Source organism: Stylophora pistillata, unplaced genomic scaffold (assembly GCF_964205215.1).
Source record: "Stylophora pistillata unplaced genomic scaffold, jaStyPist1.2 SCAFFOLD_206, whole genome shotgun sequence".
In the NCBI taxonomy this organism is placed as follows: Eukaryota; Metazoa; Cnidaria; class Anthozoa; order Scleractinia; family Pocilloporidae; genus Stylophora; species Stylophora pistillata.
This window is the reverse complement of record NW_028290922.1, coordinates 135,774-150,020: the sequence shown is the minus strand read 5'-3', so window position 1 is coordinate 150,020 and position 14,247 is coordinate 135,774. Positions and strand designations below refer to the sequence as shown.

The window sequence follows — 14,247 nt, the reverse complement described above, 5'->3', positions numbered from 1 at the left end:
TTGACAACTATGTAAGAGATATTAGGTTGCGAACGTGACCTTTGTGGACATGACACAAATCGATGGTTGTTTTAGGAGTCACATCCGCAACCTTCTTTGAAAAATTATTTTCTCTGGATCTCTAAGAGACAGTCAAAATTTTTTCTTGCAAAATAAAAGGTACTTCAGGGGTAATTTTATGACATGACTCATTTCAATTCAAAGTGTGGATCAGACTTTAGGAGACATTTAATACCCAAATTTTGCCTCTAAATGTCACGTCCGCAACGTGGAATTGACCTGATGGAGATACAGCTTGGTTGGTTATTCATAGCTATTTAGTTTGTTGCCCTTTTATCTTTGACTTTCAGCCAATAAATCTTATAAATACAGCAGCCTTAAAATGGAAAATGTGATTGGTCAAGAGCATTCAATCAATATTCAATAGCATGTGAAGTTGACACGGCAAATGGCATTTTAGCAGCAGATCTTGCCTACATCATGTCAAGTTCAAAGTCTGCTTAGTTTCCAAGCCCCTCCTGACTGTATAGTGTTCTCGCATGTTTGAACTCAGAGAAAAGTGAGTCTTTGTTGCAGACTGTTTGAAAAGTATTAAACAATTATTGAATATTGCATTTCCCCTCCCCCTCTCTACAATGTGAGAGATATATACTGTCCCCATTACCCCATCTCTTTTTTTCCTGTTTTATTTGAATATCTTTTCCTTTAATTTGTATTTCATTTATAAACTTTTTTATTGATCACGTCTTTCTCTGTTGCCGTCTAGGAGTTTCTCTTGAGAAGATAGAAATTGACCTGGTACTTCAACCCAAGTAAGAAAAAAAGTTCTAGGGAAAACAAACATTTGTAAGTATTATTACTGACAGTACATCGTTTCAAATTTGGAGAGAATGTTTTGAGGATGGCTGCAAAAAAAAAAGGCAGGTTTCCACTTGACTGTATTTTGCCAGTTAGACAGGTCCTGTGCTACCCTTTCTGCCTCACCCCACCTTAAATGAGCCCTCTAACTTGCACAGCTAACCAACACAGAATTTCTCTCTACAATCTGAATACAATATCAAGAAGACAAGTGATGAGAATAGAGAAAAATATCAATTAAGGGATTATTAGTTGATTCAATACCAAATTCTCTGAATCGACATCATAAGAATTGTATGGAAGACCGTAAGGAGAATTGCCACTGAGACCCTAGGAGTGGAGAAACTACACTTTAATTTGAAACTATTGCGGTGCTCGAAATTAAAAAAAATCCAGTTTGTCGCTATTTCAAAAGCCAGGCAACCAAAGCCGTGAATTTGGTTGCCCTGATGAATCCTTGGTTGCCCGGTAACAAACCTACCTATATTTAAAAGCCGCGTAGAGCTTGAGATGTAATAACATGGCGGTCAAGCTTGAAATAATACCATAGTTCTTAGTGAGCGGCAATGGTTTATGCAGAAGTCTGGGTTTAAGTTGTGGCATATTCAAAGTGGCGTCTTTGATCTTGTTCCACTAAAGACAAAATACTTTGTGTTTGTCTCTTACATTTTTGTACCTAGCAATGTTTTATAAAATTTACAGATATTCAAAACACAGGAAAGCGCTTAGCTGAGGCAAATTATTATTAACTTCACACTACTGGACATTGACAAAACAAAACTGTCACGTAGGTCAAGTGCAGTTCATGGTTGATTTATTTTCTATTTTTGGCTGGGTTGTCCGTTGTTTTTTCCGGGACATCCAGCCTCTTAATTTTACTAAAAATAATATTGGTTGCCCTGTAAACTTTTTGGTCATCTTGGAAGACCGGATGACCGTTAATTTTGATTAGAACATAGCTAGCAGAGTCGCGCAATCAAATTCATTATACGTAAGCGTGCTCAAAATCCCGATAGTGCACGCTGATAGCGTCAGCAAATCCGACTTCGCCAGAAATTTTTTTTTCGCGCGAGCGGCCATTGCTAGTGCGGGGAAAAATAATACATTTCCCGACAATAATGGATACAAACAGAAACTCGGCCTGCTAGTCCGAAAACGAAGACAATGTTTCGACCTTTTCCCATGGGCTAGAGTTCTTAAATGAGGCAGAAAAAGAGAAAAACAAAGGAAAAGGAGACTCGGCATCAGCGCCGTCACGATTCGCTTCAACTGGTATTGTTGTCCGTTTTTCGCGTCGCATTTGATGCACAATTCCACCGGCTATGTTCTAAAACAATTGGTTCATGCTTTCAGCTGTGCACTATCGAGTTATGGAGCACGTGGGAAGTTTGGAGAGCACTCAAGAAGCTAGAGTTGCCCTCGGCTATCGCCACGGGCAACTCTTACGCTTCTTTCGTGCACTCCAAACTTCCCGCGTGCTCCATAACTCGATAGTGCACGCTAAAGCATGAACCAATTGTTAAGCACTGCTATTGGTCATCCTTGCTTCTTTTCCCATCTGAAATCTGAAATCTGAAATCTTTACTCTGCGGAGTAACCAGAACCTTTTTTATCGTGGTTCCATTTGTGATGTATGGGAGGCACAGTGGCTTAAATGTTGAACTCCCAAGACCTGATTGTTAACTCTCCCCTATACAACTGCCTGCATTTCCTTGTAAATTGGTTACAACAATTTCTACCCTATAAGTTTGAGTATTCTTACTACTTGTTTCCTGGATAGTTTGTGAATAATATGGGGAGAAGTTACATGTTAATTGTTATACTCAAACCTAATCATGCACGTGCATACCACGAGGTAATTGGATATCCCAAGGGAGTCACAAAAAAGCACATGTACTCGTTAGCTGAATCATTGTTCTTGTTTTCTCCTGTTGATTGAACTTGATTTTACATAAACATTCTCGATTTACTACATTAATCACTTGTGGAAGTTAAAGGCTTAACGGTTAGTGTGCTGGACTCCCAGTCAAGAGGCTTTTGGTTTGAGACCTGGCCAGGTCAGAATCTTTACTTTCACAGACAGTGCCGGACTTACCCACCCCGGAGTAATCCGGATGGATACTGGGACTATTTATCAGGGAAGCCTGATCAAATGCTGGGGTGACAGTGCCGCCCCCCCTGCTTACACTACACTACCTGTTTTATGGTTTCCTATCTGGATCCTGGGCTTCAAATATTGATTGCAGTTCAACTTTTAGTCACCAGATCTCTTTGGGTTCATGGTGGGTCAACTACGTCGGTACAGGCCTCAATCCCGCAGCCAATCATCGCGAAAGAAAGGAAACAATGGAGGGGACGAGCTTGGGTAAGTGTTATTTTCATATCACTCATGTTGCTCTGCGCAGCATTTTGAAAATAGAATAATTACTTGGGTGATGAAAGAGATTTTTGTGCTCTGATTGGTCTGGGATTGTGACTTATCTTTCTATGATCACCTCGCACGTGACAATTATGGGCGCTACATTTCAAAATGGCTGGCTCTCGTTTGTCAATGTTACTAAGAAGGCGATAAACTCGACAAAGGAACATTGCGAAGAGCACAAAAGATGCTACATAGTTTGACTTAAAACTTTTGGAAGGTGCAGTGTAGGATATGAGGGTAGTGCATATTGAGTCCAATAAGCCTGGGGAAACTGGTTATGGCAAATGAAAAATATCCCTATGAGGGATGCACGAGATTATGCGAGCAGGGGTTGAAAAAGCGAGCTGCAACTAAAAGAAATAGAGCGACTATCATGTTGTTGATAAAATGCTTATTAACAACAAACATATGAAACATATGTGTGAACTGCGGTTATGAGACGTATATGAGAACGATCCTTCGCAGTAAAGCACTATTTGAGCAATAGTGGAAATCAGACCTGAAAAAAATTTCAGGCCTGTACGGGATTCGAACCACTGACCTCTGCGATACTAGTGCAGCGCTGCACTAGTATCGCAGAGGTCAGTGGTTCGAATCCCGTACAGGCCTGAAATTTTTTTCAGGTCTGATTTCCACTATTGCTCAAATAGTGCTTTACTGCGAAGGATCGTTCTCATATACAAAATGCTTATTGCTGAGTTGGGTCATGCAGAACAGAAAATATTTGCTCTTCCATAACCCAGTTCTATTAACAGTTGAATTTTTTGTTTTTGGCAACTGAATGTACTTTGCACTGATGGTTTTTATTCTAAGAAATTGGTCTAAGAGGGCCTAGTGGACCCCTCTATCCAACTTAATGGGGGATACGGGGTATCTAGTCTAGTCTGTATAGTCGACGCAGTGAGAAAACGAAAAAGACAGATAATGAGACCATAAGATGTAAAAGAGTTCAAAGTGGGTTTTATTTTTTCAGAAATTATTTCAGGCCCTCAGCAGCTGTTTTATCAATCTTGCTGTCAGTCATACTTACAAAATTAATACTTTCTTTCAAAGAAAAATATGGTAAATTTAAAACAGTACATGTCCTGGCACAATTATTTGCTCCCAATTGGACGTAAATTTCATGCGGTAATTTCTTTCGATTTGTGGAAATCCCGCTAATCCCCCTCTGGAACTTTGTACTTTCAGGTTTGGTTTAAATTTTTCTTTTAATCATTTGCAGCTTTGTTGTGGTGTTGTTGCAGACACTTTTATGTCTGTTTTGTGAGACAGACATTCTATCCACACGATTGATGGTCATAAAAGCACACAAGTAAGTTGGTGATGCTGAGGCATCTAAATTGTAAGTGACTACTTTACAACAACTTTGATCACATTGCTGGAAGATTCCAAGGGCCCTTCAGGAAGGCGCTTAACTCCAATTTTCGTAGCATGAAGCGATGAGAGTAAAGTGTCTTGCCTAAGAACAACACAATGTACCTGGCCAGGGCTTGAACCTGGACGGAATATTCGCCGCACTGAATCTTGCACTTGAAAACACAAACTTAACTTCCTGCAACCAGGCTAGTAAAAATATCATTTGTACACAAGTCACTCTGTTAATTGTCCATACACTGTCTCAGTTAAAGTGCTTTCTTTTTACAGAGGACAAGCTATCAAGGATCTTCTCAAGTGCATTGTTCTTCATCCTTTAACCACATCATAGCAACCAGTTGGTAGCTCAACTGTTGTTGTCAGGAGCTGACAAGAACATGTTTACAGTGGGAGATAGGGAACAAGAGGTAGGGTTATTGTCTTCAAATGTATCTACAAGGGTGCACTGTTGCTACAGTCCATCCTAGTTGTACAAACAAAATAAGCAATGACACAACTAACGAGTTGTACAGTAAGTCTACTATACTGCGCATGGCCGAACCAACTCGGGCTCAGGCCCCACCCGATACAGTGACTCCTGACCTTTTGGGTGATGAACTGTTAACGATAAAATAAAACATAATGTGTTGCAGATGCTCTTTATCAAAAACCCAGGGACTTTTTGTGTAGTCCTCCAGTTATATCCTCTGGGTTCACTTCATGGTGATTTTTTGTATGTGGACTCCTCCTGGGTTCTCATTAGAAGGCAGGACCTCCACATCAGTGCCAGGATACTTAAGTATCATTGCCTGCTCACTTTTGCATGGGACTTGAAGGAATCCAATTGTAGAAATAATTTCTCGCCAAGTAATTCTGGTAAGGATGCCTTGGTACTAAAAAGTGTAATGAGACATCTGTTATGGCTTACACGTGTACTTTCTGTTTCTTTTCAGACTGATAAACTTTTGAGAGAAGTTCTAAACAATGCTACTTCGCTTCTGTTTGAACTGATGTGTGCTGTGCATTAGGTTAGGTTTGAATACCATTAACTCCTAAGGGTGACTAACATCTCATTTCTCCTCAAAATATCTCCCATCATTTAGATGATGAGAATGAAAGAAATGATGGCTATCAAAAGGACTTCCTGATTGTCAAACAAGTTCTCCTTGCCAGTATCACAGGAGATGTATAGAGAAATGGAGAATTTGAATATGGATGTTAAGGGCAGCGTCGTTTATTAGTATTTTTGTTTCTTTACACGTTTCCTAAGCGCATGACAAGGAGAATTTGTTAAACAGTCAAGAGCTTCTTTAGTTGATGATCATTTCCTACATTCTCGTGACTCTAGTATATGACTCAGGGATAGCATCGTAAGGAGAAATCAGATGTTAGTCACTCATTGTTAACTTTGTTGCAGGGTTGACCTTGTAACTCGTCCTTACACTCTTACAGTGAACAATGGCTAGTGACTGGACTGAATTTATGATAACTTTATGAGATTAAGTTTCTTGTTATTTCGGGCCAACTGCTTTTCAGTAGAAGACAATGTTCTAAACATTTTTTGGCTCATTAAGATTGTCGAAATTGAAGAACAAACGGTGAGTATTTCATTTAAGGACATTAAGTATCTCGCTAGGTCTTTCAAAAATTGCTTTTACATTTGAGGGGTTCATATGACGGCGTTTTAGGTAATTCTGTTTAAATTCGATTTATATGAGCTCAAAATTTCCAATTCACAGACCAACCTTCCTTAACCTTTTCACTCCCATGATCTCACTAGTAAATTCTCATTACGGTCAGCCAAACAATTCTTATGATGTTTGATCTGAGAATTTGGTATTGGATCAACTAGTATTTTTGTGTGGCTTACACGAATTGTAAACTGCTCTATGTCTAATCCAAGATTTCTGTTTGGTAGTCTATTTGGTAGACTACAACTCCTTTTCAGTTACTTGTTTGGTCTTGGTTAACTCATCGCAATACTGATATACATGAAAAATTACACTCTTGACTGGTTGAAAACAGCTAGTTGCCTTTTTCATATATCACTAGTGCAAAACTCAAGTGAAAATGTAAACTAGGCTAAGCATCAATAGATCACACTAGAAACCAATCAGATTTATTCGAAGTAGGTTGCGCTGATTGATACACTCAGTAGCTGACCAAAATAAACTTGACTTGGAAAAGACAATTAAACTACAAACTTCAGAACTCAATTTTACTTTTTTACGTAAACAAATTCATGACTGAATTTTTCAGGCCACTATGGGAGAGGATGCGGACGTTTTTTTCAGTTCCTGAAGTCCTCATGTTACCGGTGCAACCTTTGTTGTGAAAATGAGACCTCCATAACAAAGTTTGGCTAGTAACCCTGAACTTGAAAATGAACATTTCAGTACTACTGTATGCTAGTCATCTTGTTTTATTGATGATCAGGAACAATATTAAAAACTATCTAGCCATAATCAAATATTAGCTCTTCTAGAAGAAATTCATTATGACACCAGACACTAAAAAGCAGCTCAATTTCGTAAGCCAGACATGTACGCATTGCGGACCTATTTTTCTTCATTCTCATCACTTGTCTGCTTGATGTTGTAATGATATGGTAAGGAGAAATTCTGCCTTGGTCACTCATGGCAGTCAAAGGGTTGAGGCAAAATAGAAACAAACATTCAGAGAAGATTGCTTATTCCAAGCATTATAGAAACACATAGATTTTACATTTTAAATAATTGCAATCCGTTTCAAGATGGCGAAAGGCATCTTTCCTAAACTCCCATCCGCTCTACTCGGACCGTGCAAAAAACCAGTTTTCCTTCTTTACGGCAGTGATTGACATGTAGCGCCTATTAATTCAAACTTTAATCATTTGGTCAATCTGTGTCTGACGACAACGAAAGTGTATCACAATCAAATGTTAATATTTTTCGTTACTTTTTCAGAAATGTTTCGTGCTGAGGATCATGGAACGTTTAACGTTATTAGTATTATCTTCTGGCGGATATCTGTCTCCTGCCGAAGCTGTTCTTCTTTACCGACAACTTTACGTGCTCAAGAATTTTCTGGAATATGGTGCAGTGGTTGAGAATCAAATCCGAGTTGGATACGCAGAAGAATTTAGGTATGATAGTGCAGTAGACTATGAGCAGTCCGCCATTTTCGGTGAAGTACGTGACACTAGGGGAAAAAAAATGAATAGAGACCCGAGTGGATGTTTTTTTTTTTTTTACACAATCGCGCGACGGACTTCGCCGAAAAAGCTGGGACTGTTCGTAGTCAATAGTGCAGTTGATTTTGCTTTTAAACACGAGGGCGCGCTATAAATGGAGCCTTAGGTCCCACTGGACCATTTGTCAATCAACCGTCGTGTGATGTAGAAGTTTTAGAGTCAAGTCAGCTTGAGCTACAGCTACTCCAAAGCAGTGAACAGCGGGCGCATTCCTCAAAATTGTTTTATGTCTTCATCACAATACAAGAATTCTTGAGATTTGTATTTGCTTTCTCTAATGGAAACTGTCTTTATTTGTGGCGGTAAATTTGAGATCGAAGTAGGTGGTTCGCACATTACCTCATGCCACCATGCTGGTGGAAGTAAACAATAGATATCTCATTAGCTCTTTTTGTTCGTCTACCAGCATTTGAATTCGACCCACACACGTCAACGGTGAGTGACAAATGAGCCTAGGTCTTCCCAGGGAAGACTTTCTTATATAGCGCGCCTTCGTGTTTAAATACGAAGGCGCGCTATAAAAGGAGCCTTAGGTCCCACTGAACCATTTGTCAATCAACCTTCGTGTGATGTAGAACTCTTAGAGTCCAGTCAGCTTGAGCTACAGCTACTCCAAAGCAGTGAGCAGCGGGCGCATTCCTCAAAATTGTTTTTTTGTCTTCATCACAATACAAGAATTTTTGAGATTTGTATTTCCTTTCTCTAATGGAAACTGTCTTAATTTGTGGCGGTAAATTTGAGATCGAAGTAGGTGGTTCGCACGTTACCTCAAATAAACGATAGATATCTCATTAGCTCCTTTTGTTCGTCTACCAGCATTTAAATTTGACCCGCACACCTCAACGGTGAGTGACAAATAAGCCTAGGTCTTCCCAGGGAAGACTTCCTTATATAGCGCGCCTTCGTGTTTAAAAAGAGTAGTTGAAAATTAAAACTGAAAAAAAAAACAAAAACAGAACAGAAAAAAAAACAAAAACAGAAAACTAGTTCAAGCAGATTTGTTCTGTAATGCCAACAAGCATAAATGATGAGCAACTGTCGTAAAGTAAATGATGAGGGGCAGAAGAAATGAAATGGCAAATTAGACAGGTGAACCTTCCAATATCTGTTGAATCATTGCCATTATTATTTTTTGTTGTCTCATAAATGTTGCAGATATTACATCAGAAAGCCAGTGGTAAAGAAGAAACTCTCCACCAAGTTTCCCCTGACAAGTCCCATAATAGAACTACAGGAGAAAGTCACGGATTTTGTGTTAAAACAGCCATCATTTTCATGACGACCGCAACATTTCTCGTTCCCTTTATCAAATCTAGTGTCTAGGTATCATATTGAATTGTCTTTCCCACTAATAGCAGTTCAAGAGGTCATTTTATTTAAAATAAGTCATTCTTAAAACAATTTTTTAATTAAAAACTGTTGAACTCTTGGATTTTTTTTGCCGAACTTTTTCCAAAATCCTGCTCGACCATGCTTCTTTATCCCAAACTTCCCAGTCAGTCATAACGGGCCGTGAAACTTAAAAAAAACAATTGAGGATTCTGAAGGTAGCATTTTAGTCGTTTTGAATTCTCTCCCCTGCATGAATAGTCCGCAGACTGTTGCGCAGAGTTGAGCTTGAAACAAATGAGATTTCTTCGAGATACCCCAACTAGGCAAAAAAGGAACAAAAGTCAGCAATTTTGAACAGACTTACAGTTGCTGTGCTTGTTTTCCTTAATAAGTTCTTTTCCATAACGAAAAGCTGTAAGTTTACATTCTTTTAGCCTCCCCCCCCCCAAGACAACCTTGGGGGGTTGGTCTGTTCTATTAATAGTTAATTGTATTTTTTTTACACTCCCTCCCGCCCGGGAAGCTTTCCTTGACCTCTCATAAGCTATTCGTTTCCTGGGAAAAGATGCCGAAGCAGATTCGCCGTCTCATTTTTCTGTCTCTGTGTTGTAGAGTGTGGAAGAGGGTAATCATGATTTCGTCTGGTCAACTAATTTACAAGAAAGTAGACTGAAAGTGTTATTGCATTACAAAACAGTCTGAGCGGAGTTCCTTTGAACATCAAACAGGATCAAGGTGATTTTCTTTATAAATTTATTTGCCTTAGGTGAGTTAATTTGCATTTACAATCGACTTTCAGTGTATTGCTGTTTTGTGCCGTAAAAGCGTCCAATTTTCAGAATTCAAACACTGGTTTACACCGCTTGAAAACAAATGAGAGATTGTTTGCAATCGAATCCGTGTCGAAATTTGTTTCATTCGTATCAGTCAACCGTCGGTTTCCATACAGTCTCTGTTCGTTAATTTCATTAAAATGGCCACATCCGTGTCTTTTGCTTTTCAAATGTTTAGCTTTCGTTAAGCAGTTTATGAAATGTCGCACTGGAGCTTTGAGGTCGTATCTCTGACCTCGGCAGACAGTAACTTTACTGATCTCGCTGCTTACTAAATAACCGAATAACTCTCGGTTTTTTTAGTTGTAATGCCTGGTTTTCGTAAGTGAAGAAAATCGTAGACGATCGGCAATTTTACTGTTTCCCGACCTTCCCAGATCTCCGACAAATGAAACCTTGAAATCGAAGAGATCCCAGATTGGCTGTCGGGAAAGTCGAGAAGATTTCTATTGCGTTGGCCCTACACACTTTCTGCCATGATCCATTCGGCGATCATGAACGGTGCAGCAGCTGAGTACGCATCAACATCGACAAAATCCATCTACATTCCTCTGTGGCGAAAAAGTGATTTCTCTCCAAAACAGTTTTCTCGGACATTAAAACAACCCTTCGCCGTATATTATCTTCCAGGAATTTCATGCGATGTTAGCTACGTGGTGATCCCAAAAACCTTTGTGGTTTAAACAAGGATCTCACGTGTGAGGCGACTCGCAGCATTATTTAGGGTCCGACTCTTAGCAGATAGCAGCCTTCCACAACGAACAAGATCAAGATGATTTTCTTAAACGATTTATTTGCCTTTGGTTAGTTAATTCACCAGTGAAATCAACTTTCAGAGTATCGTTGCCTTACTATGTTTAAGGTGCAGAGCATTTGCACATGTAAAAAAACCATAGTTTGCAGTCGAGTTTGTCAATGTAATATTTGTTTCAGTCATCCGTTTAAGCATTACAATGGGCTAGCTTCTTGTTAGTGTTCCTGATTATTTCGATATTTTCGATGGATCCGCTCCAAGTTTACCTTTGTCTAGCAGATAATTAGTGCAAGGAGATGATTATTGACTTCAAGAAGAACCCTCATAACGTCTCCCCTCTCGAGGTAGATGGTCACGAGCTTCCTGTCACCGACCGCGCGAAGATATTAGGTGTTACGATATCCAGTGACTTGAAATGAACAATCACATTGCAGACTGCATGCATTAAGAAAGCAAATAAGCGCCTGTATTTTATTGTCTTCTTGAAAAGGGCCCGTGTTCCCCTTACTGACATTGTGAACTTTTATTGTAGAACAATTAGACCTATACTAGAATGCTGCGCTCCAGTGTTCCATCATACTCTCCCGGCCTATCTTAATGAGGATATAGAAAGAATTCAAAAACGTGTGCTTTCCATAATTTCACCTGAAATGTCATATTGGGAATGCCTTGACAGTCTAGGCCTGCCAACTTTGTATGATAGACGCATAGAACTCTGTCATCATTTGTCCGATTCCATCGCTAACAATCCCGAGCATAAGTTGTGCCATCTTCTGCCATCAAGGAAAAAATCTAGTCATAATTTAAGGCGTCAAGAGATATATAATTTGCCACGTTCTTACACGGAACGTTTTCGACGCTCTTTGTTTTATGCTATGTCCCAGGGTACTCACAATAGCTCCTAAAGCTTCAAAGAAAGTCTACTTTAATTTTAGATAATCTCATATTCTAGATTTATCATATTAGGCTTTTATTTATATGATTGCATTTAGCTCTATATGTTAACCAATGTTATCTGTAAAACACGCAATTCAGTTTTACGACTGCAAAAGTAATAATTAATAAACGATCTATTTATATAATTTATAATGTTTGTGACCCTGGAGCGTCGAGGTACCCTGTTTACCTAAAACACTTTCAGTTCAGTATTTCGTTTACTTTCGTTGATCCACCAGACTTTCAACATTTTACTTTGTTGCTGATGCATTTCCTGATATATTTCCTTAGAGCCGTCGAAAGATCGCGAGTTGGAGAAATTTTTATGTCGGACTTATTTGATGACATGCTCCCAGTTGCTTGTTAGGTCAATTGGTAGAGCGTTGCACAAGTATCGCAGAGGTCAGTGGTTCGAATCCCGTACAGGCCTGAATTTTTTCAGGTCTGATTTTCAAAATTGCTTAAAAGGTGCTCTTTACGTACTGCTATGATCGTGCACAAATTCGTTTCTATAACCGCAGTTCAGATATATGAATTTCATACATTTGTTGTGTTTGATTTATCATGTTACGGGTTTATGTCGGACTAATTTGATGACTTGCTCCCAGTTGGCTTAGGTAGAGTGCTGCACTAATATCGCAGAGGTCGGTCGTTTGAATCCCTTACAGGCCTGAATTTTTCAGGTCTGTTTTTCACTATTGCTTAGATAGTGTTCTTTACTGCGACGATCGTGCACAAATACGTTTCTATAACCGCAGTTCAGATATATGAATTTCATATATTCGTTGTGTTTAAAAGACCATGCTGAGCATCTTTTTGTCTCGGCACCTGTCGGTGGAGTGACATTATTATGTACTTTGGTTAATTAGCGTAGTAGGCGTAAAATTTCCATTTTTCTTCACCGCTTGATCGCAACTAAACGCTTGCCAATTACTGATAACTGCCTAAAAATAAAATAATAAAATATGAAAGAAGAATTAATACACACTGGAAAAAAAAATTAAACTAGACCAATTTAAAATGAGAAACAAAAACAACAAACAAAACTATAAAAACAAAGCAAACGAAATTGAGAGCTGTTGGAAATGGAAAAGTTTCTTGAGAGGTGTTGATTGAAACGGTCTAACGACTTTACTAGACTCTGATTCATTTGTCACCAGATGACTGGAAGCGTCATGGGTTTCTCACTTGATTGGCTTAGGTTAAAGAATTATGATGCAACAAGTATAATTTTGGATCAACAGAAATAATAATATACTGATTGCAGATCAGCAAACGTGTTCCAAAACATTTAAGCTACCTGAGAATTTATACATCTATAGATAATCGTTGATCAATTTATTCAAATTAATATTTAATTGGACAGTTTTAAAACATTGAAGGGTTTAAGCATGACTGAGAAATGCCCAATTACAACAGACTGACTATATGATCGGTGAGTAACAGAACTATGTGCCATACAATTTTCGACACATTCCCCTGACAGGCAAACTGGACGAGGCTATTAGCCGAGTCCAATTCAGGCTTTTCTCAACTCTTTTTTTTAACTGATTATCCCCGGATTGGTCTGCATATAGTCCTATTACACACACAACTAGCCAATTGTCCAAATATCGCAGGATATTTGTAAAATCGCGCGTTATTAGTATTTCTTTTCCACTCATATCAGTTGGATCGTAATATCTAATGACGAGTACCCAGGGTCTTTGCGTCTTTTGGTTCAACGTTTAATTTGAAAACTTCAATAATTTTTCCATTTGAAGGTTTGTATACATCTATACTAGGGACATAACCACAATATGACATACATACCAAAACAACAAATTGGTTGTGCCTTTGCCAATGCAATTGCAACACGCAGTACTGACCGCACGAGATTGGTAGCAACGGAACATTACAAACATATCTACGTAAAGATTAACAGAACCTTTCTCTATTTTGCTCTTTATTTCTCTCATTTGGTCTTTATTTCATAAGAGTACAGTCATTTTTACACAATTCAAGGTATCAACAGATGTTTGCAAACGAGACACCAAGTGCGACGCTCAACGATTTTGTCTGAAAACTCCCGAAATTATTTGAAGAGTCTTTGTGAAGACGAAACGCCGCATAATACCAGCCACGAACTGTTATTGTTGTTGTTGTTGTTTTTCATGTATTTATTTCATTTAAAAATTGTAACCGAGGGGAAGAGAAATTTGTTAACTTAAACTCCCAGAAGTAATTACTATGCAAGTTATCCCTACAATATGTATACATTATCCAGCAAACAGGTAATGAGAATACTCCGACTTATCAGGTACAAATTCGAAGTTGTTATGTCAATCGAACATCGAATTATTGTATTTACTTTCCAAAGAAATATGTAGCACTTAGAGGGGAAAGGTAACAATCAGATCTTGGGAGCTAAAGAGTTTACCTTCCCCCACCCCACCACACCCCTGTTTGCCCATCATCTTTCCCTAGAGTCAGTCAACTAACAGCTTTTATTAACAAAAGGCAGTTGCAAACTGTGCGTGGATGCTGA

The 14,247-nt window shown here is 38.8% G+C and overlaps 2 protein-coding genes across 3 annotated transcripts in view; both read left to right on the top strand.

The window, feature by feature from the left end:
• LOC148715612 (target of rapamycin complex 2 subunit MAPKAP1-like) overlaps positions 1-3,235 on the top strand; it is a 42,386-nt gene extending 39,151 nt beyond the window's left edge. Inside the window, exons 5-6 of the mRNA XM_088746736.1 lie at positions 767-846; positions 3,117-3,235. Coding sequence (XP_088602862.1) covers positions 767-816 — 50 coding nt within the window. The 3' untranslated portion in view covers positions 817-846; positions 3,117-3,235. The remainder of the gene's footprint in view (positions 1-766; positions 847-3,116) is intronic.
• A 1,768-nt stretch (positions 3,236-5,003) lies between these two features.
• On the top strand, positions 5,004-9,297 carry LOC111335891 (uncharacterized protein C12orf56-like). 2 transcript variants are annotated; one of them, XM_088746742.1, is made up of 3 exons: positions 5,004-5,061; positions 7,579-7,757; positions 9,021-9,297. In XM_088746742.1, exons 1-3 carry the CDS (start codon positions 5,032-5,034, stop codon positions 9,142-9,144), a joined length of 333 nt encoding a protein of 110 aa, XP_088602868.1. In that variant the 5' UTR covers positions 5,004-5,031; the 3' UTR covers positions 9,145-9,297. The 2 variants fall into 2 exon arrangements, with proteins under 2 accessions (XP_088602868.1, XP_088602867.1); XM_088746741.1 differs by lacking the exon at positions 5,004-5,061 and adding an exon at positions 6,030-6,231.
• Positions 9,298-14,247: the final 4,950 nt, after the last annotated feature.

Coding starts and splice junctions, on each gene's coding strand:
- LOC111335891 (XM_088746741.1), top strand. CDS start 6,127: ATGAGATTAAGTTTCTTGTTATTTCGGGCCAACTGCTTTTCAGTAGAA. Junction 6,232..7,578: donor TCGAAATTGAAGAACAAACG/GTGAGTATTTCA, acceptor TTACTTTTTCAG/AAATGTTTCGTGCTGAGGAT. Junction 7,758..9,020: donor GGATACGCAGAAGAATTTAG/GTATGATAGTGC, acceptor TAAATGTTGCAG/ATATTACATCAGAAAGCCAG.